At 38.9% G+C, this 27,748-nt stretch overlaps 1 protein-coding gene across 1 annotated transcript in view; it reads right to left on the minus strand.

Moving 5' to 3' along the window:
• Efcab3 (EF-hand calcium binding domain 3) overlaps positions 1 to 27,748 on the minus strand; it is a 362,829-nt gene that overhangs the window by 269,566 nt on the left and 65,515 nt on the right. The window contains exons 23-34 of the mRNA XM_087909544.1: positions 27,554 to 27,697; positions 21,895 to 21,966; positions 19,460 to 19,603; positions 18,491 to 18,559; positions 17,175 to 17,318; positions 13,979 to 14,050; positions 13,046 to 13,189; positions 9,726 to 9,797; positions 7,366 to 7,509; positions 5,223 to 5,294; positions 3,446 to 3,589; positions 589 to 660 (exon numbers count right to left, since the gene is read on the minus strand). Coding sequence (XP_087765670.1) covers positions 589 to 660; positions 3,446 to 3,589; positions 5,223 to 5,294; positions 7,366 to 7,509; positions 9,726 to 9,797; positions 13,046 to 13,189; positions 13,979 to 14,050; positions 17,175 to 17,318; positions 18,491 to 18,559; positions 19,460 to 19,603; positions 21,895 to 21,966; positions 27,554 to 27,697 — 1,293 coding nt within the window. The remainder of the gene's footprint in view (positions 1 to 588; positions 661 to 3,445; positions 3,590 to 5,222; positions 5,295 to 7,365; positions 7,510 to 9,725; positions 9,798 to 13,045; positions 13,190 to 13,978; positions 14,051 to 17,174; positions 17,319 to 18,490; positions 18,560 to 19,459; positions 19,604 to 21,894; positions 21,967 to 27,553; positions 27,698 to 27,748) is intronic.

Below are 27,748 nucleotides of genomic sequence, written 5' to 3' on the forward strand. Positions count from 1 at the left end.
TACTCCAAGCAGATCCAAGGAATCCAGAATATCTATAGATTTATAACCTTGTTTCAATTCATTTAAACTTTTGAAAATTCAAAAGTTCTAAAGACATCTCTACATTAAAGCCAGATTACATCCAGTATCCCATGACTCCCCGGGGTAGTGGATGAAAAAGAAGAATCCCATGAGAGGATTCTGTAAGTTTTAGCATTTTCCCTTATATTCCTACATGTTTCAACAGTGACTCGCATGATAAAAATCTCCTTTTAATAAAGAGCTAAGAGAATGGAAAAGAGAAGGGACAGTAGGCTTACTCCCCCAGGATTTCAGCAAAATGTCTGATAGCCATCTTGTATCAGAAGCTTGGACAGAAGGATGAATTATCCAGACAGACTTGGGCTATTTACTGGCTTTTTAATGATACATGGATATTCCAGAAAACACAGATCAATAAAAGCTCATGGCTAGATTTCTGTTGACTCCAAAGCCAAAACATATTTGCTGCATAATGTGTGCTGCTTAATAAAACTGGAAACTTCACAGATGCAAGCAATGAAAATGAATATATTCCTCCCCAGTTGTCTTTGAAAAGTTCCCACTTACTTGAACTTTTGGCAAACTGCGGCGTTTCTTTCAAGTTCATCAGCCAATCTTTTAAATCCGCACTCCCCTCTTCTGAAAATGAAAGAATATGTGGCTTTGGGTTAAAAGTTATGCATGTTTACTTAACTTTTAAAACCAAAGCTATTCCTGTGTGTTTTTAACTCCGGTTCTTGAATATACAACTCAGAACGACTGAAAAGCAATATGGTTAGAACAACTCTTAAAAGTCTTTCTGTGGGAGAGCCAATGAGCATTTTACAGGAGTTTTGCATACACCTTAAACCAACTGTAGGGTTGCTCTGGAGTGCTCCTCTCCCTGATTTTATAGTCTCTGGTTTCCAGCATTACAAGTCCAACCTAACAATTACACTTACATGGTGATAATTCTCCCTCCAGAAATTAAGTTCAAAAAATGAAACTCAACCACGGTATCTCAAGAAGACGCCACCTGAAATGCATACACATGTCAGACAAGGATGTGTGTGCACTCCTTCGCCTTCTACCGGCCATACACATGTCAGACAAGGATGTGTGTGCACTCCTTCGCCTTCTACCAGCCATACACATGTCAGACAAGGATGTGTGTGCACTCCTTCTACCGGCCATATACATGTCAGACAAGGATGTGTGTGCATTCCTTCTACCGGCCATACACATGTCAGACAAGGATGTGTGTGCACTCCTTCTACCGGCCATACACATGTCAGACAAGGATGTGTGTGCACTCCTTCTACTGGCCATACACATGTCAGACAAGGATGTGTATGCACTCCTTTGCCTTCTACCGGCCATACACATGTCAGACAAGGATGTGTGTGCACTCCTTTGCCTTCTACCAGCCATACACATGTCAGACAAGGATGTGTGTGCACTCCTTCTACCGGCCATATACTTGGAACATAAGGAGAAAATGGCACCACAAGGCCGCCATGGGAAGTAAGCAAACAATGGCAGGAATTGAAAATCACCAACCAAACTCTTTGAAGATTGTGGGGAGATCAAACTGGACTTATCTCATGGGATTGATAGAGCTTCACAGCCTCTAACTAGTACCTTTTATTCAAATCTCAAATGGTAAAGAGAAGGAGAAGGAAAAGAAAAAATTATATTTCCCTAGAATGCTCAGTATAAAGAAAACGAAGAAAAAAAAATCAAAGAAAAAAAGTTTCGTCCAGCCCCAAAAGGAAAACCAACTGCTGATACACTTTTTTACGATTGATTCTAAGTCACCCAGCTCCATGGATTTATAAGGGAAACTATATACCGCTTTATGTGGGATTTTAATAAGAGACTCTGGCAGGCAGAGGTGGCATATGCCTTTAATCCCAGGACCTGAAAGGCAGACACAGGTGGATCTCTGTCAGTTTGAGGCAGCCTGGTCTACAGAGCGAGTTCCAAGACAGCCAAGGCTACAAGGGTTTTTTGAAAAACCCTGTCTCAAATAAATAAATAAATAAATAAATAAATAAATAAATAAATAAATAAATAGTTAAACACGCATCCATTGCTGGTGGGAATGTAAACTTGTACAACCACTTTGGAAATCAGTGTGGTGGTTTCTCAGGAAATTGGGAATCACTCTACCTTAGGATCCAGCAATACCACTCTTGGGAATATACCCAAGAGATGCCCAATCATACTACAAAAGCATTTGTTCAACTATGTTCATAGCAGCATTATTTGTAATAACCAGAACCTGAAAACAACCTAGGTGCCCCTCAATGGAAGAATGGATAAAGAAAGTGAGGAATATATACACATTAGAGTACCACTCAGCGGTAAAAAAAAAACAATGACATCTTGAATTTTGAATGCAAATGGATGGAAATAAAAACACTATCCTGAGTGAGATAACCCAGACCCAAAAAGATGAATATGGTATGTACTCACTCATTAGTAGACTCTAGTAAACAAAGGACATTAAGCCGGGAAGAAGATATCTACATTAAGGAATCCATTTTAGGGTTGACAAGAGACTTGGCTCTTAAGGGGATCCCAGGTGTCCACAGGAATGTCCCCAGCTAGGTCCTTGGGCAGCAGTGCAGAGGGTGCCTGAACTGGCCTTGCCCCACTATCACACTGATGTTTATCTCAAATATCACCATGGAATCTTCGACCCGCGACGGATGGAGATAGAGACAGAGACAGAGCAACGGACTGAGCTCCCAAGGCCCAGCTGAAGAGCAGAAGGAGAGAGAAGATGAGCAAGGAAGTCTGGACCGCGAGGGGGCTGGTCCACCCACTGAGACAGTGTACCTGTTCTAATGAGAGATCACCAAATCCAGCTGGACTGGGACTGAATGAGCATGCCATCAAACCGAACTCTCTGAATGTGGCTGACAATGGGGGCTGACTGAGAAGCCATTGATAAAGGCACTGGGACTTGTTTCTACTGCATGTACTGGCTTTTTGGGGCCCTAGTCTATTTGGATGCAAAGCTCCCTAATCCTGGATGTAGGGGGGAGGACCTTGGACTTACCACAGGGCAGGGTTCCCTTAAGGAGGGAGGAGGAGGGAGGAGGGAGAGTGGGGGAGCAGGAGGGGAATAGGAAGAGGGGAGGAAGTGTAAATTTTTGAATGGAAAAAAAGAGAAAAAAAGAATAGGTTGTCTTCAGCAACAAAAGCAGCGAATAATTAACCAGGCTTCAAATTATGTTTTTCTTGCATATTACATTATTTTAGTCTATGAATCACACATGAAGTTCAATATATCATTGTGTTGATAGAGATATTACATGAATAAGTGCTGGATAGACAGATAAACAGATAAATAAACAAAAACAGAAATATAAATAAATAAATAAATGAATGAATGAATGAATGAATGAATGAATGACTCTGAAAAGAAAATACGTACTATCAACAGAAATGTCTGAATCCAGCTTCTGTAATTCTTCGTCTGGAACATGAAGTCCCAGGACTTTGGAAATATGCTTCATATCATCAACACTAATTTTTTCACTGGTGATTCTGTCCAGGGTCTTTGCAATTTCATCAACCTCTATCGAAAGGAAATATTTTCAGTTTAGATTCAATTAAATTCTAAACAGAAAACTTTAAACTGTAATTCAAAAGTTAGCACAGAGAGCTACAGTTTTTCATTTAAAGACATGACGGTCCAGTTCAATTGACATTAAGTACTTACTTGCTCTAAATATGTATTTAACCTTCATTTAATATACGTGAAATAGAACCAAATGTAAGACACACCCTTAGAAAAAATTAAACTTTGGTTAATAATTGGAAACTAATGTTAATGTAAAGGGAATTTACTCTCATATATCTGCCTCCATTCTATTTAAGAACAAACACTTTAATAGGGGCTAATACAGTAATAATTGGTACAAACATTGTATTAATAAATTCAAAGGATACTAATACTAAATTTTAAAAAAATGTAAAAAATCCCAATGGAATATTTAGGGTGGATGCTACGACCGATACAGTTATTGTACATGTATGTATTGTACTGTAAGTAGCTTGTCCAAGAATAGTCAAGAAAATATGAGCCAGGGAGCTGGAGAGATGGTTTAGTGGTTAAGAGAATTTCCTGCTCTTCCAAAGGTCTTGAGTTCAATTCCCAGCAACCACATGGTGGCTCACAACCATCTGTAATGAGGTCTGATGCCCTCTTCTGACCTATAGGCACACATGTAGACAGAATATTGTATACATAATAAATAAATAAATATTAAAAAAAAGAAAATATGAGCCATCTTCAACAAAGGGGCTAAAGATGTGCTTAAGAAAAGTCTCCTCAGTGAGTGGTGCTGGGAAAATCACAGCACTCAAAAAAATTAATGCAAAAGAATGACGCTAGAAGTCTATCTCTGAGAATATAAAAACATCAACTCGGAATGAATGAATGAAAGATGTAAGCAAATGCATGAAACTAAGGAATAAATAATAAATAAGCTACAATAAAGCAGGAAACTAAGAATCAATAGTAAAGTAGTGGGGAGATGACTAATGGGTAACATGCTTGCCAAAAAAGTATGTGGACCTGAGCACCCATATAAAAGCATATTTGTGTATATGCAGATAGGGATGGGAGGGTACAGGAGGTTCCTTAGAGCTCATAGGCCAGCTAGGCTCACAAAACTCTAGGTTCAGTGAAGGAGACCCAGTCTCAAAAAATGAGATAGAGAAAGGTTGAGGAAAATACCCAACATTGACCTCTGTTTCTCCACATACACACTCACATGTGTATACACACACGCACGCACCAACACACACACACATACACACACACACATATGAATTAAAAAATAGGGCTAGGAGTACAGATTAGTTGTAGAACAGTTGCCTAGCTGTATTATCCCCGGGATTCAATTCCCCCATACTGCTAAAGGAAAGGAAAGAAGAAAGGAACAAAAGGAGGGAGGATAAAAGGAGGAAGGGAAGCAGAGAGGTAGGAAGGGAGGGAGGGAAGGAAAGATTTATAAGCAATGCTGAAAGCCAGATTGCGTGAACATAAGAAGCTCACCTTCATCTGAGCCCTTATACTACTGTGTTCCATTTATTCAATATGATAAAATATTAACAATATTTGCATGTAAAGAGGCAATCGGTTTCAACAATTACAGATTTTTTCCTAAGTTCTAAATATGCATAAAACTTTTAATTATTCTCACCTCTAAAATCCTGCAAACGCTTATTGCTTTTCAGTGCTAAAAGAGTAGTCCTTTGGGAAACTTCTCCATTTTCTATAAAGAGAAAGACAGTACAAAGATTAAATTGGTAGTCAAGAAACATGATGGATATCCACAGTGAGCTCCATCAGTTTACTTAGAGCCCTCTGTGAGCATTTTATACAGTTTTCTGCACCACAGACTTTTGTCAAGAATGCTATCTCCACTGTGTATCTATTCAAACTCTATCACGTCAAAACCAGTTCATCTGTCTACTTTCCTTAAAGCCCTCTCTCATCCTACATTCCCCCTAACTACTACTCTATCCCTCCATTTCCATCTCAGGATAATTTCTGGAAAGAAATGGCTTATTCATATCTTCATTCACAGCTCCAACGACTGGAGGTTAGCTTCTGTCAACCACCACTAAACATGTTCTTACCAAGTTGACAAGTCAAGCACTTACCTCCGAGCTAATGAGCACTTTCTAATTCTTGTCTAATTTACACTGACTTTGCTTTCCTTTGTTAATACAGCTTCCTCTTGATCCCTTTCCCATCTATCTGGTTAATTTTTGAGGCCCTTCTAACTTAACTGAGAGCACACCCTTGTGCTCTGTCCCTGCTCTATCTCATTCACTCATCATCTCCTAAGTTACTGTTTCCAGCCTGGACCATTGCCTACCGCACACTGTCAACTCTCTGTCCACGTCTTTGTGTTAAAACCCGATGGCCTTCCTGTAGCTCATATGAAATGACATCAGGTCGTCTGGACTATTTGGAGTCCCTTAATACCCCTTAATGTCTACATTTTGTACACACTGAATAAATATCCTTACCTCTTTTGAGACTCTTTCCCTGCACCTCTGAATTTTGCCTAATTCTAACTCATACTTCAAATTCAACTCCAAAATCTACCCCACCACACCCTTGTGGATTTGGTTCCCATTATATGTCTTCTTCTGCAATGAGCTTTGTATTGTACAACAGAAAATGACCTTGCGCTTTTGATCCTCCTGCCTCCACCTACTGAATGCTGGGACTGCAGGGACATTCCACTACCCGTGGTTTCTAGAGTACTAGATCAAACTCAGGGCTGCATGCATGCAAAGTGAGCACTCTATCAACTGAGCTAGATTTCCAATCAGTACCTTCCTGTTTTTAAATCTTCTCCCACCAAATGCTTTCTAAATGTAAACATTCCTACTTATTTGTATACATTGCACAGCACCACTGACTATCAAGTCCATCACACTCCACAACTTGAACTGGTTCTATTCATGTAGATGACAACCTATACCTGATGTTACTGTCATGTAGTGCCCCAGTCAATAGAATTAATGAAGCAATGTTCAAGCTTATTTAATAATGAATAAAAGAAATTGTCCTATGAATTGGTTTTATTTTGCCATGTTTTTTATTTTCACTTTATCATGTTTTAAATTTTTAAATTTTATTTACTATTGGTAAATATTCAACATGCAAACTGACATGTAGTTTAGTGCCATGTATTTATTAACCTATGATGCCCTTTGCTTACACTTACTCTGCTCCCATCACCCTTCTGGCTCTCCTCATACCCCACCATGCCCCTTCCTTATCCTATATAGTTCCCTTCTAACTACAGGAATTGTTTTTTTAAAAAAAAATATACATAATAGCTTCCAAATTTGAAAATTCTATGTCCATTTGTCTGGAAGCTCTGGTTGCTCTCACTCAGACTCAAGTCATAAACATCTTAACCAGAGCAGAAAGTCCCCTCTTATTCTCCAAGTCACCGAACGTTCCCATACAATCACTTTACATTCCTCGATTTTACCAGGTGTTCCAATTAAATATGCCTGAGCCTAGTGAAATAAACAAAGGAGATTTTAAAGGTAGTGTTAAACATGCTTACTAAACTTATTTAAGATGCTCTATTAGCCAGAGTGGCACCAAGCACCTGCAATCCCAGGATTTAAGAGGCTGAAGCAGAAGCATCAAGAGTTCAAGATAGATAGCCTGGGATACACAACTCCAGGCCATAATGGGCTACACAGACATTGTCTCAAAAGTTCAAGCATACAAAGGAATTTTATTAGGTTTAATGACTGCTCTCAGTAGAACTATTCTGTTAAGGCCAATGGAGTGGCAGTGGTCATACATACCGTCAGCATCGAGCGTTTCTTCTAACATCTGCTGTTCCTCGGGTTTTAAAGGAATATTGAGGTCACTAAGAACATCCTTCAAGTTGGCAATTTGAATCTTATCAGAGCTCATCAACTTGACAGTATTAAGGGGTCTTTGTATATCTGAAAGCAAATGGAGATTTTGAAGTCACTTTATAGTTTTTCTTTGTAAATGTTTTCATGTTCTATGTGGTGAACAATAATGCATTAATAATTCAAGCTGCTTGCCAAATATGTATCACAATATTGTCTCCATGGTAGCAGAACTATCAAACTATCCATAAACTCCATCATCCTGAGTATTTCTCTGAGAAAACCAGCTTGTTTTTTGTCTCAGTGTGAAAAACTAAGGGGAACTAAGAGATGGTGTCTAAAGAAGGAAGACTACTTAACTTAAGAGTTGGAGACAGCGTTAAGAATCGGTTTCAAAATGAACACATAAATAAAGAGAATTGGGCATACCACTAAAAAAATAAAAGAATTCCAGTGCTTAAAAATATAATTCAAAATGGGCCGTATAATATAAATGTAAAACTATAAAAAGATTCAAAGAATGCATAGGAACTGGATATGAAGGTCACAAGACCATAAGAAGCCATGGCAAGAGCACCAAGTATCTGAAGACAGCTGGGCCTTATAACAAGATCTGACAGAGAAGAGGAGTGGAGGAAAGGGGGGGGGGAAGAGGGAGAGGACAAGAAAGATGTAAAACCTTTGAGAACTTGGCAAGGCAAAGGTTTGTTACATAGGACACCATAAACGCAATCCAGAAAAGAGAAAAGTGAGTGACTAGATTGCTAAAAATAAGATTAATGAACCTTTAAAAGCACTTTTAAGAAAATAGAGACAAGAAAAGACATGGAGAAAGTATTTGCTAAGTAAGTATTTGATAAACCACTTACATACTTAATATATAAAGAAATAATAAAAACATCCGGGCAGTGGTGACGCACGCCTTTAATCCCAGCACTCGGGAGGCAGAGGCAGGTGGATCTCTGTGAGTTTGAGACCAGCCCAGTCTACAAGAACTAGTTCCAGGACAGGCTCCAAAGTTACAGAGAAACCCTGTCTCAAAAAAAAAAAAAAAAAAAGGAAAGAAAGGATAAAAATAACCCAACTTAAAAATGAGGGGGAAAACACAAACGAGAAAATACGGAAATGAAAAGGTGCTCAGCATCATCAGCCATCGGAACACACGAAGGAGAGTCGCAGTGATACACTGCTCCCACTGGCGAAAACAGTTAAATTACTACACACATTTAGCAAGGACGTGGAGTGCTCAAATACTTTCACTACCGATGCAAATGGATATAAAAGGCTGTAACCACTTTATAAAACAGTTCAACAGATTCTCAAAAACTTAATCATATCTCATAATATTTCCCAGTTACCCACCTCTTGGTAATTAACCAAAAGTAAAAGCATGCCTATACAATGACCTGTGTGTTATATCTGCAGCAGCTTTTGGGTGAAAAGTCCCAAACTAAAGACATCATAATATATACCATCAAGTCAATATATAAACCACACTATACCTATAAAATGGAATAGTACTCGGTGATAAAAGAATGAGTTATTGAAGCATGTCAACACTATTGTGCCACATAAAGGAAGCCATCAAAAAGGATTTAAATGCAAACATAAATCTTAAGAGAGAAATATAAGTCATTGCTAGGGGTAATAAGTGGAAGGATGCTGCGGGACAATGGTCTTTTAACCTGTCACTTGTATTATTTTTAATAAAATGATGATTGGCCAGTAGCCAGGTAGAAGTATAGGCAGGGCAACCAAGCCAGAAGTAGAGGTGGGGTGACGAGAACAGGAGAATTCTGGGAAGAGGAAAGGTCAGTCTGCAGTCATCAGCCAGCTGCAGAAAAAGCAAGATGAGAATCCCTCACTGACAAAGGTATCAAGATACATGGCTAACACAGATAAGAATAATGGGTTAATGTAAGATGTAAGAATTAATTAATAAGAAGCCTGAGCTACTAGGCCAACCAGTTGATGATTAATATAGACCTCTGTGTGTTTATTTAGGACGAAATGGATGTGGAACCTGGTGGGACAGAAACCTCTGTCAACAGAAACAAGTTAGAGAGGCAGGTGACATTATCAAGGGATGTGGAGAAAATCTGGGGGGTAGGATGTGTTTATTATCTTAGCTGTGATGAGGGTATCACAAATGCATGTACAGGCCAACACTTCATCAAATCAAGCAATATAAATATAAAAGCATAAATTTTATATACAAGCTATATTTCATAATGCTGCTTTAAAAATAGTATCTTAAGACAATAAAAACTATGGCAAATACTTGAAATCAGAGTCAGTTGACCCACCTTCCAATACAGGATCTGGTTTATGTGTACTTAAATTCTCCAAAATTTGCTTGAGACTCACTTCATCATTTTCTAAAAAATAGAAGGTCATAATTATAAAATGGCAAACTGTTAGTGATACTGATCACTACATGACAGAAGGTGGGACAGGCAGGTGTCAATAACCCATCATTAAACAACTATGGAAGAAAATAAAAAAAGCCAAATATTCTAACTTCAGAGATGAAACAGGATTCAAACCAAAGCTATCTGAGATAGCTCTACACAGAGTTTGAACTATATTTATTTACTTAACTTAAAAATAAAATATAAATTTTTATATAAGGACATAAATATGTATATATGTAAAATAGACTCTGATGTATATCTCTGATAGATAAGTCCAGGAGAAAAAAAGTATAAATTTTAATGCATTTTCAATATGTCTACCTTCTGTTATATCATAGCCCATCTATCTATCTCCGTCTTACTTTTTGTTAGATTTCAAAGGTCAGTTTGTCTCTCAATTGGAAGAATGACTTTAATCAGGAAGATAAAGGTGGGTCTGGGAGATGACTCAACTGATCAAGTGCAAACACACACACACACACACACACACATGCGCGTGTATGCACACACGGTGAGGGAGGGGAGAGTGCACATGTAGGGGTGAGGAACCATTTGAGAACCCAGAATTTTTATAATGCAGCTTTCTGGGCAGGGGGCCTTCTGTAACTCCACCCTCAGAAGGAAGGTAGGGTAGAGGATCCCAGAGCAAGCTGGCTAGCAAGAGAAGCTTTATCAGTGAGCTCTGGGTTTGGTTGAGTGATTCTGCCTCAATGATAAGGTAGAGAATGATCCAGGAAGATTCCTGACATCAACTTTGGGCCTCCACATGTACATATATGTACACACACACACACACACACACACATGAAAGAAGAAACTTCTAAATCCTAAAACAGTAAAAATGATAGAACTGGGGTATAACTCAGTTGACAAAGTACTTGACTCACAGCAAAGTGGATCTGAGTTTGACTCCCTAGAAAAGCCAGGTGTGGTGGCAACCACTTGTGATCCCAGCCCTGAGGGGATGGAGACAAAAGAACCCCTGGAGCTTGCTGGCCAGCTGGCCTAGACTAAGCAGCAAGCAGCAGATCAATATGAGATTCTGTCTCAAAAAACAACATGGATGGCTCTTGAAAAAGGACAATGAAGGGCCTCTGGGGCCTCCTCACACAAGTACATTCACATGCAAACTCCAAACACATGTGTAACTACACACATACATACACAGAAATGCACATGTATGTTGTGAGATATTCATACACCGTGTGAAGGTGTATTGCTCTGATTGGTGTAATAAAAAAGCTGAATGGCTAGTAGCTAGGAAGAGTTTTGGTGGGACTTCCAGAGACAGAGAGCACTCTGGGAAGAAAAGCCAGAGAAGAAAGGCAGAAAAGTCAGGAGACACAGAGAAGAAACAGGAGGTACAAGATGGAAGCGAGGTAATGCCACATGGTAGGATGTAGATTAATATAAAAGGGCTAAGTTTCAAGAGCTGGTGGGACAAGGCTAAGCTAGGGCTGAGCTTTTCATAATTAGTAAGTCTCTGTGCCAGTATTTGGGAGTAGTTGGTGGGACAGAAAAAGACACTCCATTTGGTGCTCCAATGCGCTGGCAGGACCACACAGACAGAGCAATCCTGCCTGCCAGCCACAGCAGAGCACTCAGGAGAGCAGGTTGCTGCTCACAGAGACTCGGGAAAGAGGGTTTACCAGCTTCCCAGAGCTGGGTGGTAAATGGAGCTTATGCATTTATGGGGGGTTGACTGCAAACTGTTACTGGTCATGGTAAGGGAGGAAACTAAACAAAGAAGGTTAGATTCAAGGATCTCTTTCTGAAAAGAAAAAAGGGGGATATAGGAATAATAGAATAAAAGGGCAGGTTATTGAATCTACTTTAAACTAAAAAGCAACCATTAATCTCAAATATTTCACTTTGATATGGATTTTGTATGTGGATACAAAATGAAAGCTATTTTTGTTAGAAAATATTCTATATTTGTTTCTAGTCTTGTTTAAGATATTTCTGTATATTGATACAGATTTAAGGTTATTTCTGTTATATTGTATATGTTTCTGAGACACATCTGCTCCTGGAAGCACCAATCTTCAGAGAAGGTGATACGCATCAAAGAACCTCCATATAGAATTTGCTTGCCTTTGTGGCAAAGCTATCCAATGGGAAAAGAAACTGCCGTTGCCTCAACTGCTGACAGTATGCTTGTCCAAACTGGACAAGCAGGACACAAAAGAAGGCATTTGACAAACCTTGCCAAGACAAGGTAGGATAGTCCTTCAAAAATTCCTGCTTCACAAAAGTCTATCAGATATTCTAGACCTGTAGGCAAAAGATGGATGCCCCAAACTTACAGAGAAACCTTGGGTAGCCAGATATCTCTGTCATTTCTATAGTTTTGGAAGTTGCTTGCTCTGTGCTTCCTGTTTACTCACACATATCCTTCTCAGGTTTCTTATGGGGCTGAGGACTAGGTAGTTATAGTTTTACAGTTTTCCTTACTACTAAATTAAAAAAACTTACATAAAAAATGTAAAGTTTATGAGGTTGAGAAACATAAAAGCTTAAGTTGTTTAACTAAGAAAATGTTTAGAGGTCTAAAAAGATAATTTTAGGATGATAATACAAGTTATGATAGAAAATGGCTTAAATATAAGACTTTAAATTCATCAAGATACATAATAGAGTATTTTCTCTGAATATACAAATGTATTAGACATTGTGGATGTAATTCTTACCTAATAATTGTTCTTATTAAATACAGCCTTACTATGTTAGAGATAAAAACCTTTCTTTTTTAGACAAAGGGGGGAAATGTTGTGGAATATTTGTACTGTGACTGATGTAATAAAGAGTTGAATAGCCAACAGCTAGGCAAGAAGAAGTTAGGTGGAACTTCCAGAGACAGAGAGGACTATGAGAAGAAAAAAGGCAGAGAAGCCAGGAGATATGGAAAGAAAACAGGAGGTGCAAGATGGAAGAAAAGCAATGCCACACAAGAGAACATAGATTGATATAAATGGGTTAATTTAGGTTATAAGAGCTTGAGGAACAAGCCTAAGCTAAAGATGGGCTTTCTTGAGTAATAATAAGTCTCCATGTCATTATTTAGGAGCTGGCTGGCAGGACAGAGAAAGGCTCATTACACATGTACACATCATCATCCTGGGGTGGATTATACAGCATGTAAACTATATCTACATGTTAAAAAGACACCAAACAGTTGCACAGAAGAGACTGTACAATAAGAAAGAATTTACCATTGACAGAGGCCTGTTTCAGGATCTCCTGCATCGTATTGTGGCTTATTGGAATTCCAGTACTCGTGATATTGGAGACCAGTTCGTTCGCAGGCATCTTATTTTTTCTGATATTATCAAAAGATGTAATCTCTTTCAATAAACCTGCAAATACAGGAGGAAATGAAAGCAGATGTTGACGTTGAGGTCAAGTCATTTTTAATCTTTGGTACCCACAGCCTACGAAAACGAAGTAGGTATATATCTTTAATGGCATTCTGAGTCAAAAGCTTTTAAAACACATCAGTGTGTTTTGTTTTTAGAAGTCAAACAACAAACAAAATCACACAGTAGGTAGGTAAAAGCTCCTTTTCTGCATAATTTCTGAGGAAGCTCATTTTGGTTGTTAACTGTTTGCTCTCAGAGACCTTTCTGCTACCCAGTCCACTGTAATGTACCAGCAGCTTGCTAACACCTGGGCAGCAGTTCAGAAAAGGAGGTCAAGAAGCAGAAACAGAAGCCAAGGAGTTGAGGAAAGGAAACTATGAAAGAAAACCCTGGTGCACACTAAAAAGTAAGGCCTTGTCTTAGACTTCAAAGGCCTTCCTCTTTCACAAGCATGTCTGCGAGCTTCACTGCTCTGAACCTTCCCAGTGCTTTCATCAGTGAGACGATAACCACACAGAGAGTCAGAGACGTGAGAGGGCAATGTGCCACTAGAGTAATGAGATATTTCTACAATACATCATACATATATTAAGAGATGTAGTTTATACTCAAAATACAAATTAAACATGCTAAGGAAGGAGAAGTCTGGATATAACATTTAAAATAAGGCAGATGAAACTTGGGGAAGATGCTGAAAATAAAGATAAAACAAACAGTATTTTAGAAAAACTTGAAATATCATAAGATAACTTTAAAATTTTAATTTTATTCTTTTATTATGCTTACTGTTGAATGGTGTTGCTGGACTAGATGAGTCAATGAAAGAAGTAACTGTTTCTTTTAAGATCACTTCTTTTTCTGCAAAGTTAAAAGAGTAGGGTTTAAATGAGTCTATTTAAAACAGGACACCAGGGGCTGGAGAGATGACTCAGAAGCTAAAAACATTGGCTGCTCTTGAAGAGAACTGGGGTTCACGTCCCAGCACCCATATGGTTGCTCATGACCATGTGTAACTCCCGCTAAAGGGATCTGACACTCTTCTCTGGCCTCTGAGGGTATCAGGCATATATGTGCTACACCTATACGCATGCAGTCAAATATTCATATACATAAAATAAAAATAAATATTTAAAATGTATCTAGGCAATAATTGTGTTAAGATCATTCCACTCAACCTCCAAATTTCTGTGATCACAGCATATTGGTTAGATTGAGGGAGTGCAAATATATGTGTGGGCACACACCTCCCACACACATCAACACACATATACAACACACAGAGATTCAAGGTTTTTAGGGGGTGCTGGGTTTTTGGTTTTGCTTTGGCTTGGTTTGGTTTTGGTTTTTGGTTTTTCAAGACAGGATTTCATTGTGTAGTCCCAGCTATCCTGGAACACACTCTGTAGACCAGGATGGGCCCAATTGAGGTATTTACCTGCCTCTGCTTCTGCCTCTGTCTCTGCCTCCTGAATGCTGGATTAAAGGCATGCACCACCACCGCCTAACAAGTTATACTCTAAAAGCCTCTACTGAATTTCGAAGTGTTCCATTTTCTTTTTAATGCTATTCGAGACCTATCACATTTATTACATAACTCATGTGATTTTCCCCCCAACTTTTAAAACTCATACACAGGTTATATATCAAACCATTTTTCAGTTCATATTTATCTTTTTTAATATACAAGTATCATTAGTGGATGATTAATTTTAATACTTTTAGTTTCTAAAATTTTTATTTTTTCAAATTTCTTCATTTAAAATGTTTATACTTCTCTACCATCAACTTTAACTTTTATTTATTGAACTGAATACAAAACAGTAGACTAGAATGAGCAAAATAAAAACAGCAAAAAAGTAAATACATGAGGGAAATACAGTATGAGGCTAGATTGACAGCTGACAAAACAAGGCAAAAACTTCATTAATTTCATTAATCACAAAGAACCCATTAATGGTGTGGTGAGGAGAGACAGCCATTTCACATGTCAACATAGGCTATGAAATGTCAATTTAAATGTCTTGAAATATAAATATAAGTGTTCTTGGGGGTTCTAGTGGAGGTCAGCTCAGACTGTTTACAGCCACAGACACTCACTGCTGCCGCAGACATCAGAACATACAAGTCTCTCCTAGACCACAGCAGAAGTTATCCATTGGTGTGGGAGCTTCTTCTGTCTATGTGCTGCTTTTATTGGTTAATGAGTAAAGAACTGGCTTAGTCTATAATCAGAGAGATGTCATGGAGCATCAGACATGCCGAAACTTTGCTGGTAAGCCACTGCTACGTGGCAATACACAGATTAATGGAGATGGGTTAAATTAAAATGTAAGAGTTAGCTAATAAGAAGCTAGAGCTAATAGGCCAATTAGTGATTCAAGTAATATGATTTCTGTGTGATTATCTGGGGTCTAAGCTAACCAGGCAGCCGGGAACCAACATGCGGCCCTCCTCCAACAACTCACCACTTCCTCAGTTTTTAACTTCCATTCTCCCAAGTTCTCTGGCACATGTGTCTGAAAATAAGGCTATTCATGAAGTTATAGTCTATGTATTTTCTGTACATTTTACCTTTCATGTTTTATGTCATTGCAGTTTTTTAATTCAATGGCTGCGGAGTCATGCTTTGAGCACATAATTTGCATGACTATTGAACAATCAGGTTGTTTTCATTGTGTTTTTATGGAGATCTTCATTCCCAAATCTCTTTATTCTTCTAGAAACTTTACTCTCAGATAAATTTCTGAATTAACTAAGTCTTATGGGTTATTGTTTGCATCCAAAATGTATCATATGATAGAATAAAGATGATCTCAGCAAATAGTCATACTCTTTATATTCTTTATCCTCGAAGAGTGTTTAGTATCAATTGAAATTCAAGTACTTTATAGTTAGCTAAATAATACATTAGACTATATAAGCAAGATAAATATATATACATACATATATGTGTATATGTGTATGTACATATATATGAAAAAAGATATCCTATGAGCTGGGAATAAAGCTCAACTGGTGAAGTGCTTGCTTACGTACACAAAGCCCTGGGTTTGAGTCCCAGGACTGCATGAACAAGGCATGATGGTGCACACTTGTAATCTAAGCAATCAGTAGGTAGAAGAAGGAAGACCAGAGATTAAGATCATCCATGACCACAATAAATCCGAGGCCAGTGTAGGATCTATGAATCCTTGTCTCAAAAGAGCAAAACAAACAAATGGAGCAGATCCCCCCAAAGGTTCCATACTGAGTAAACATAATGTAACTCAAGGATGCAAACATTAGGCCAAAGTTTCTCAGCTGAGCAAATATTAAAAGCAGATTTATTTGGTTACTATAAAAAAAGAAGGAATTACAGAACTGAGAGCAGAAAGTTTCTGACTGTATTCCTCTCCAAGCATCCAGCTAGACCAAGCAGCTAAGTGAGCACTGCTGCTGCCCACCTTGATGTACGGCAAGCTGTGCACATCGATTCTCCTTGCAAAGAAAATGGGATCATTAAGGCAGATGCCTTCTGATGACCCCAGAAGTCACACAGTCTTGTCCTTTAGCAGCTCATTAAGTCTAAGCGTTCTATGACTATGACAATGGTGAAGGGACTAATATTATATCCTGTACCAAGAGAATCCAAAAGCCCATATGTCACCTTTAGAATCCAGGGCTGAAGAAATAGAAACACCACATTTTTAACTATTGCATAACAATGAATGAGAATCTGGTTTCAAAACATTAATAACAAGATTATGTCTATTAGTCTCATCCAAATAAAGGTTCTGCAAACATTCTCCACCTTGACTAGTATGTGGGCAACAGTTTCACAAAGAGCTCCCTAACACACAGTGTTACGGTTCGTTTAAAAAGAGGCTGTGCGAGCATGCTTCCTCTAAAGCTCTCTAACATACAGTATTATCATTCGTTTAAAAAGAGCCTGTGTGAGCATGCTTCCCCTAAAGCAAGACCTGAGAAGTAACTAAGTACTCACCATCCATTTCAGAAGTTGGAAACTCCCCAGGCTCGTCTTTCTCCTGTGAAGGTTTCTCAAAGCTCTTTAAGACAGATAAAAGATCTTTAACTTCAATTTTTTCATCAGTGATTTTATTGACAATGTTGCATGTGTCCTCTATTCCTATTTTGATGGAAAAATATAAAAGCAGGGCTAGTACATTCAGCTACAGCAGTTAGTTCATCACATAACAACCTGATTGCGTGTGTGAGCAGGTATCTTAGCTATCTACTTTGGTTTTTTGAAAGTGTCTTTCAGTGGGACTTTGGTTGGCCAATTAAGCTACTGCATCTGGCCAGGGAACTTCCCATCTCTACTTTCTCTCCCTGCTGGGATTACAAATATACATTATCATTATTCCTGCATGCTATCTGCCTGGCTTTTTTGTTTTGTTTTTTGTTTTTGGTTTTGTTTGTTTGTTTGTTTTGAGCCTGTCCTGGAACTCTCTCTATAGACCAGGCTGGCCTTGAGCTCACAGAGATCTGCCTCCCCAGTACTGGGATTAAAAGTGTGTGCCACCACCACCCAGCAATGCTGGACTTTTTTTTTTTTTTATGAGCACTGCAGATAGAACTGGGTCCTAATTCTTGAACTATCTTTCCAGACCCGTAACAAACAACCTGATGTGAAGAAAATATATTCATTTTCTAGACTACCAGTTCTTTTTTTTTTTTTTGCTTGTTAAATAGGAAGTGTCATATTTAGAGGTCTTGATGCTCAACTAGAAAACAACATCAATTAAGACATATTATCTTAAGCATTCAACTCACAGAGCCAAACAACAACCATCAAAGTGGCCCCTGAAGCTGTCAGGGCCCACGGATGTAGCTCAGTTTAGAGAGCTTGCCTGGCAAGCCTTAGGTCTCAGGCACCACCTAAGCACAGTGGAGACCAGCACCTGGGGGTGTAGGTAAGAAACCGAGAAGGGGCTCTGCTAAAAATGACACATACAAGAACTGGGGAGCTGGCTCGGCAGGTAACAGTGAGGACCAGAATTTGGATATCCAACAGGCATGGTGACCCACCAGTAATCCCAGGCCATGAGAGAGACAAAGGATCCCTGGAACAAAGTGGCTAGGTAGACTAGACCCAATCAGTGAGCTCTGGCTCATGTGAGAAACCCTGCTCAGTATATAAGGTAGACAGCAATTGAGGAAGATGAATCATCAACCTCTGGCCTCTTGAATACAAAGTTCCACCCACTCACATGCCAGCACACGTATTCACATGCATACACAGATACCAAAACTGTAAATACATACAGAAGCCTACAAATCTGAAGATTTTATACTTACTCTGGCATTCATTAAATATATCAGTGTTGGCCAGTCCTCTGATGATATCCTTCACCTGCACCACCTCACCTTTAACAAAAGGAAGGGGCAGTTTAGATACTCTGTAAACTACTTGATGTTATAAAGCCAGTGTTGGAAAACACAAAAATAAAAAGGAAACCCAACTATTATCTTGGAACATGTGATAAGCAGATCTAGAACAAAACCTATCAGGGATATTACTTTTAAAATATGTTCCTTCATTTTGGGGATCAATAAGTTATATTTGTGAATATATGTATATACAAAGACATATAGGCATACAGTGACAATTTATGGAAAAAAAGAGGCCATGAACTTGAGGGAAAGCAGGGAGGAATGTCTGGGAGGGTTTAGAGGAAGTAAAGGGAAGAGAGAAATGTAATTAAAATATAGTCTCATCAGGCGATGGAGGTGCACGCCTTTACTCCCGGCACTTGGGAGACAGAGGCAGGCAAATAAATCTCTGTGAGTCTGAGGCCAGCTTGGTCTATACAGTGAGTTCCAGGACACTCAGGGCTACACAGAGAAACCCCCGTCTCAAAAAAAAAAAAAAAAAAAAAAAAAACAACCCACACAGTAGCAGCACTCCCCCATGGCCTCGGCATCAGCTCCCACTTCCAGGTTCCTGCACTGTTTGAGCTCCTGCCTTAACTGTTTTTAATTATGAACTGTTATATGGAAGTATGAGTGAAAAATCCATCCTCCCCCCCGCCACAAAAGAAATGAAGTAAATAAATAAAATGTCCTTTAATACAAATGTTTTAGTTTAAAAAGTAAGAAAAATATTATTTTTTCTGAAAGAGAGAAAGAGGAGGAGGAAGAAGAGGAATAAAGAAATAGGCTACAGCTCCTTGAACACTTCGATGAGTGACAGGAGAAACACGGCACCTTCGCTGGTCTAAAGTGAGATAATCTTAGGTGTCAGTTTTTGGTGAAATGACTACTCACTGGAAGGGGTCGTGTTATCCAGCGCCTTCTGGGCTTCACTGTCCGTTAGGTCGATTCCTATAGCCTTTAAATTCTGCTTAATGTCAGAAATGGCATTAGGATTATTTCTGTCGACGTCAGCATTGTAAAGCTGCTCTTTCTCTCCTGGGAAGAGGCAAGGACCACAGAGTTAGAAGAGAATTTATTCAACTTGGGGGAAGAATGAACATTCTATAGTTAACAATAAACCTAACACTGAAACACTAGCTGGTTTCCTCTAAGATCAGAAACATAAAAAAGACTCCACCTTCCCCAACGCTGTGCCAGAGACTGTGGCCAGCAGACAAAGCAGAGATAAGGGCAACCATCTGCTAAATAAGAGGAAAATTCACCATCTATGGTAGACAGCGATGCCACTTGAAACATCTCCTAAAACCATACTTTTGTAAGATTCTAGAATATGAGCTCAATGTAAACATTGCATGTCTGGGCCTGGGAGATGGTTTAGTCAATAAGAGCTCTTCCAGAGACCCTGGGTTCAGTTCTCAGCACTCACACTATGGCTCACACCTGTCTGTAACCGCAGGTCCAGGGCATCTGGCACCCTCTCTCAGCCTCCACAGGCACCAAACAAGCACACGGTGCATGGCTATATATGCAGGTAAAACACCAATGCACACAAAAGAACAAAACAATAATTTTTAAAAATTCAAAACCTTATTCTTGTAGAAAAGTATCAAAAAAGAAGAAAAAAGATAAACACTGTAATTACATCTATATTTTGAAACAAAAACAGAAAGACTTCTCATAGATCCAGACCATTTAGGATTTCATTTTTGTGCTTAAATACTGAAGAGTTTGTATTTTACTCCTGTCTATGAGTATAGACAGATAGATAGATATAAATATAGATATAGATACACAATATTTTTCTACATATATTTCCCCTTTGCCTACCCAGTTTTCACACCATCCTCATTGGAAGAGAATCAATCTTATTTCCTATAGCAACCTGAAGTGATAACAGTATTTTGTAACCATTTAACAAATGTCAACCATAATAAGGTCGATTCCTGGATTTTCTATATCACTTTGACCTTTTAACTTTTCATGCAATGGTATCAAATGATGGATGTGATTATAAAGATTTGTGGTATAAAAATGTAAATTCGTGGTAGGTTAGGCTTTCAGCAGCTCTTCCATCTCAGTGTTCTCATGTTAGTTTTTACATGTTAATTTATATATAGAGCAAGCTTGTTGGTTCTAAAATAAGCTGTTGATACCTTTATTGAGACTTACTAAATACGTATTTCATTAAAAAGCCACTTAATTATTGACTTTAAGATAGTCCTCTCCAGAAAAGAGGTATTTTTCTACTTTCTTCCAAGTAAAATGTAATTTTATATTCTTCAGGAATGATTTAGAATTTTTATTCTACAGATTTTGTACATTTCTTAAGAAAGACACGAATAAAAACATGATTGAACACAATGGGATATCCAAGTATGGTGATCATAGGATTTCAGGTGTGTCCCACCACACCTACTGAAGAAGGAGGATTGCCTGGAGTTTACGGACAGACTGAGCTGTATAGTGTGTACCAGGCCAGCCTGAACTTCATGGCAAGACTCTGTCCCAAAAGTAAAGTAATTATGAAATACTTTTCAGCCTCAAAAAACTGGGGATCCTGTCATTTTTTTAAAACAGCTGAACCTAGGGGACATTTACTTTGTGAAATATCGGGACAATTACTGGATGGTGTCACTTGTACAGAATCCAAAAACACCATCACAGAAGCAGAGAGTGTGATGGTGGCTGTCAGGAGGAAAACAGGATGTTGGTCAAAGGGTAGAAAGTCATAGTTAGACATGGTAATTTCTGGAAGCTTATCAGAGAGTAGCAGTGGTCCCTGCACTAGGGGCTAGCATAGAAATGGATCCTAAAACAGCACAATGAAGCTCTTATGGATGGGATGTTCACACGTTGTTTATGGTAGCAGTTACACAGAACCATACTGCTAACTAAGTTTATATGTTATTCATAAGTTTGTGAAAAAACATAGTATACAGTAGTTGATAATGTAAAAAAAAATAACAAATAGTCTTAAAGGTCTACTCCACTCAGTTGCCAAACCCTTTAAAAATTGTTTTCTAACTATTTTTAATTTTCTAATCATTTCAGAAGTCAAATGTGCATCCTGAGTGGTCTCAGAGAATCAGACATCACTGGATAATTCTCTAGCACTCTCAGTGAAACTGTCCACAATTCTAGGTTTACGTTACATTTACTAACATTTGCGTCATCATTCAAAGCAAAGTTACAAACAATCTACCTAGCACTGTGTGTCTTCATACTGTATCTTACATGGGCTTTATCTAATCTAGACTGTTTTCATATGCAAGCCACAGCTTGTCCTTCCAAATGTGAGCACTAAACACATTCTAAGGAAAACTCACGTTCAGACTTTAGAGTTGTCAAGGTATCCCCAAACTTGATCATAAAGTCTTGAACAGTAACTTTGCCTTCTTCTGGAAAGCAAGAAAAAATTTAGCTGAAAGAAATAATGTTTCTAAATATATTAGAACTCAAGATAACAGACAAGTCAACTTGTACTATTTCTTTTCTCTTGCCTCTTACATTCTCTAAAATTTGCAATTCTATTTCTTTCTAAATACTTACTGATTAGTGATAATATATGTTACTAAAACAGAATAATTTTTTTTAAATCTGTGATATTAGTGCTACTTTTCTTTCCATTTACTTTCCACAACTTGACAGAAAGGTCTTTCTAGTTTATATATATATATATATATAGAGAGAGAGAGAGAGAGAGAGAGAGAGAGATGATCACTTCCATAAATAAAACCTTTCAGTAGCTCCACTCCCTTACAAAACTGTGAAGCACAGATACTCCTGTGGGACAAGGGGGAGAGGCTGTATACCAACATTAGGTGTGTAAGTGTGCTAAAGTTTAAGTAGCATACTAGTGAAAAGGATTCATCAGCACACAAAAAGCATGATGCTCTTACTGATTATATATTCACTGAGGGTGCTATAACCCGCAAGAAATGAAATTCATTTTCAGAGGCGAGAAATTCTTAGCTCCTACAATGATCTACCACCACAGTGTACACGCAGGCATGTAGTACAACTGTGGTATTATGTTTTCACGAAAGGGAGTTGTAATGCAACAGGTGGTGGTTAGGAACAAAACTGTCCAGAAAGATCCTGTAAAGCCATGATAATGAGGAAACGATTTTTTTAATTAAATCTTTTCATTCCTTTTACATCCCAACCACAGTTCCCCTTTCTCCTCTCCACTGGGAGACACACTTTTTTATGCTAATGATAAATTATCTAGATTTAATCTCAGCATGTGATCTCCAAAGCCCCATATAAAGTAGTCTATGCCTTAGGCATAACTAAGATGTAGAACTTCACACATTTTATTTGTATGTAATTGGGGAGACAAAAATCAAGGGACAGTCAACCACAGAGACCTTATCAAAGTGGAAAATCAGGTGAAAATTTTGAATATGAGGAAGTATGAGAACGGGTCCTTAGAAGGCAGGGCAGATAGTACCAACTCTCCATAAGAATAGAGCCTCATGTTGAGTAGGAGATCACTGGAGAGTTGAAACACGCAGTCTTGGGTTTAAACAACATCTGGGACCAATGCTGGTAGTCTTCAAATGGTACTGCCCTTTGGTTAGAGGACAAACTCTGGAGTTTGGGGGCAAACCTCAATTAAAGATGAAGTCCCTACCAAATAGTATCAAATGGCAGAAAACAAGTCATCTTTCAAAGAGGATACTATTTAATACAGTATTGTAGTTTACCTATAGGAACTCAAGATGGGACCCCTGATATAGATTTGCCACTCAACATTACCCGCTCTTCCATGAGATCATCAGCTATTACTGATCCAGAAAAGTCTAATACAGACAATAATAAGCAGAAAAGAAGCTAGCATTCATACAAAGTTATGAGGAAAATAAAGGAAACAAAATGTCAGGGTTAGGCAGATGACTCCATTGGGAAAGTGCTTGCCCTACAAGCACAAAGACCCACGTTCAATCCCCAGAACCTGCATTTAAAAAGTCACTCACACTGGTGTGCCTTTGGAATCCCAGTGCCAGAGAGGTGGGGACAGACAGATCCTTGAGGCCCACTGGCCAACCACTTAGACAAATCAGTAAGTTCTAGGCCAGTGACCAACCCAGTCTCAAAAACTAGGTGGACAGTCCCTGAGAAATAAGACCTGAGGTTGACCTCCAGACTACGCACAGAGATGTGTACCACCTGCACACATATGGACATACATATGAGGAAAAAATACTAAAAGAAAAATAACCGACAATCTAGAATGTTATAACCATAGAAAATAGTATTGTAGGGTAAAAGGACAACCAGAGCAGGAAACCAACCAATCACTGAGCACCCTGACTCTGAACCCAGAGCCAGTAAAAGAAACACATCCTGGATCTGAGACCTGAACCAGGGAAAGAAACGTCTTTATCCCTGAACCCAGGACCAAAGGAACATGCCCTGACTCTGAAATCAGTGCCAAAGAAACACACTTTTGAGAGACCCTCACCCCTTATTTTCAAAGGAACAAGAATTTTTTGCAAAATGTTTTAAAATTAGAAACAGATTAGGAGCACTTTCCTTTCTCCCTCCCACCCAGGAGATTCCAAGCACAAGGTCACTTAGCCAACCAGCCACCTGGTGATAACAAGTAAAACAAGGAGAAAGCTGGCTTAACAGAATAGGAGCAGGCAGAAGGCCTTGCACCCATGTCAAAAGCCACTTCAAAAAGCCTCTTTGTAGAATGCACCTTTTAAAAACTAACCCTGCAAAGAAATTTTTAATTTCTCTCTACCTTGCTGTTTCAGAGTAGTGAAGAGGAAGTTCCTGACCAGCCAGTAATTGTCTGTACTCGCTTGTACTTGCAATAAAAGAGTTAATCTAGCATTTTGAAGTCCGGTCTCCCTGGGGGTGGGGAACGTGCTCTGGGCACAACAACTTTGTCCCTAGAATAAGAGTCGATGAAAGAAATATGCCCTGGTCCTAAGATTAGAATCCAAAGGCTAAAAAGGTCCAGTGAGAGAAAGGCAGTTTGGCCATGAAATCAGAGCCATCTCTGCTCCCGACCAACTAAACTAACCAATCCCCCAACAGGGAAAAATAAACCAATCCCTCTTCTTCCTGGGAAAACTCCACCCCTAAGAAGCCCTATATAAGCCTCTGCCTGTTCAGTTAAAGGCATTAATCCCTCTCCAGCGGATGTGGCCACTCTCCTGGATTCCTCTTTTCTAAATAAATCTCTTTCTCAAAAGAGTCCTGGGTGAGGATCTTCAGTCACTGGCGCAGAATGGAAGAACCTGGCTGGGATATACCTTAGGGGACAGAGCTGAACACCATTGCTGAGACGCTCTCTCAGGGAGGCTGAGCAAGGCAGAGCAGAAAAAATAACAGCTCCAGAGGAGATTGCTACATTTCTGCAGGGCTTCCCTTTAGCAGAGTGTTAGCAAAAGAAGTAACGTCTTGGGCCTGAGAAAAACCAAATAGCTCTGCTAGGACATTCGCTTAAGGGAACAGAGCAGAGCACAGCTGTAGCGGCTCTCCAGGAAAGAGCAGACTTGCTATATCCTGCGAGACCATCCTTCCACCGCACCCCAGCTTAAGGTCACCTGGCTTCCCAATAGTCAGGACACCTTTCCTCCAGAACTGAGAAGTCCAATCGCAACTCCAACCCCAGAGCTGTCCTATTGCAGCTGTACCCCCTGCAGAGCTGTTCTATTGCTACTGTGACTCTGCCCCTCCAGAACTGCTCTATTGGGGCTCCAGCCTCCAGAACTGTCCTATTGTGGTTCTACCCTACCCCTCCAGAGCTCTAGGTATATTGCGGGCTCTAAGTATAGCCTGGCTTCTTGATAAGTCAGGATGCCTCTGCAACCCCACAGCTGTAACACATTCCCCTACAAGCATAATCCTTACTTACAAGTGTAAAATTAAAGATGCCATAAGCCAGAAACTCGACCAATTCCTACCTAAAAGAATAATAAATCTTAACCTAATAAAATATTACAGATGCATGAATTAAAAGAATAAATACTTGAGTAAATTTGTTCAAAATAATTATATGACTAATTCAAAAATTGATTAACAAAATAATATAAATTGAAAATGAAGTTAAAATATTATCCTTGCACTGTCTGAAAGATGACGAAAATAACTTAATTATTATTATTATAATATAGAGAAATACGATGAAACCTATTTCTTTATAAAGAAAGCAAAATTCCAGAGTGGAATAGATGATTGCACTGATCTTTTAAGTGAACAAGACAAAGGAAGACAAAATATGAATAAGGAGAGTTAACTGAAATAGAAAGTATGTACTTGGTAAAATGGTATGTAAGCCCAAATATATCAGTAATATTATGGAATATAAATTATCCAAATTTTACTTCAATGACATATTATTAGTAACTCAATGGAGGAAGAATAAACGTTCCATAAAAAATTTTATATTAACAAAATTTTTGTTTGTAGTTGTCTCTCACACACACACATATATATATATGACATCTAAAAACCGATCAAATTTTTGGAAATTAAGAAATATACTTCTGGGGGTCTAGAGAGATGGCTCAGGAGTTAAGAGCACTGGCTGCTCTTCCAGAGTTTCTGAGTTCAATTCCCACCAATTGCATGGTGGCTCACAACCATCTATGAGATCTGGTGCCCTCTTCTGATGTGCAGACAGAACACTGTATACATAAACGAATCTTTAAAAGAAAGAAAAAATATTTCTAAACTCAAGAGTCAAAAGAGAAATAGCCAAAATTTTAGGGAGTGTTCTTCTAATGTGTGTGTGTGTGTGTATGCATGTATGTATGTGTGTATATATATGTATCTATGTATATGTATATATATCACAAAAAATTAACTCCTGTAAATTTTTGAGCTAAATATTCATTACTAGATTTCATCAAAAGGAGAAAACAGAAAAAAGAACATGAATTTAAGATACAGACCAATCAAGATAAAGATTTTTTTTAATCTCAAAAGAAAAAAATAAGACTGAAAATTATGTAGAGATCAACAGGGGAGATTTTAAAAAGGTAACATTCCAGTAACACTGGGGATAAAAATGAAGGTATCATTATAGACATGGCAGATGACAAAAAGACAAGCAGACATCAGCAATAATTTTATTCAACATGCTTAAAATGAAGACAAAACGTGCATATTCTTAAAACTAGCTTACTACAATGAAGAAAAGCAGATATCTTTATCATCTAAAGTCACTCCACAGAAAACTTTCAGTGCTGAGTCCGAAGAGACGGCTCAGTGGTTAAGAGAGCATATTACTCTCCCAGAGGCCAGGAGCTGTATTCCCAGCTCCCAACATCAGACAACTCCCACAGCTGGTGACCCCATCCCCAGAGATCTTCCCACTGCCTGTGACCCCATTTCCAGAGATCTGAGACCTCTGGCCTCCACGGTCACCCCTCACACACACACACACACACACACACACACACACACACACACACACTAAAACTTTAAAACAATCTCTCAGTACATGTCTTCATTTGTGAGTTCTACTAAATATTTGAGGAAGAAAATAGAAAGAATATTCTCCAAATCATTTTAAGAACTTAGTAAAGACAACATCCAACCACATCTGTCATTAAAATAATAAAGTTATTTTGTACATTAGTACATCTGCTTCTCTGAGCCACCACTGTGTGCAGCAGTGATGCAGCGTCTGGTGGATTAGCACCTGACTTGGGGCCCCAGGAACCTGCTCTGCTCTGCAGGTAGAATTCTGGTTGCTCACAGCCCATGACAGTCAGTTCACCAGATTATCTCACTCCATAAGCACCGCTGTTGGCTTCCCACAGGGACAGGATGGGCCCTAGATTCCCTGCTTTATTTGGCTCTGTGGAGCTCTGAGTTGGCACCCCAGTAGGGTAGCGTGGCCAGTCACCCCACTACAGTTGGTACAGGACCACCCTCTGTCCTGTGTGCTCCACCTAGATACCTTCCTCCTTCACCGGTAGAGAACAGTCCATTTAAGGCAGATAGATTAAAAGCACTTACCATGCTCAGGCACATTTTTTAACACTTCCGTCAGTATGACCTTAGCGGAAGGAAGATTGTCATCCACCAATAACTTCTTGAAGCCAGAGGCGTCAATTAGATCCTTCTGGAGAACTTGGGGAGTGGCTAGGAGCATCTGTGTGACTATAGAAAAACAACCAAAGAAAATGTTTCAACAGCAGACACCATGCACTA

Source organism: Myodes glareolus, chromosome 9 (genome assembly GCF_982192425.1).
Source record: "Myodes glareolus chromosome 9, mMyoGla1.1, whole genome shotgun sequence".
Classification (NCBI taxonomy): domain Eukaryota; kingdom Metazoa; phylum Chordata; class Mammalia; order Rodentia; family Cricetidae; genus Myodes; species Myodes glareolus.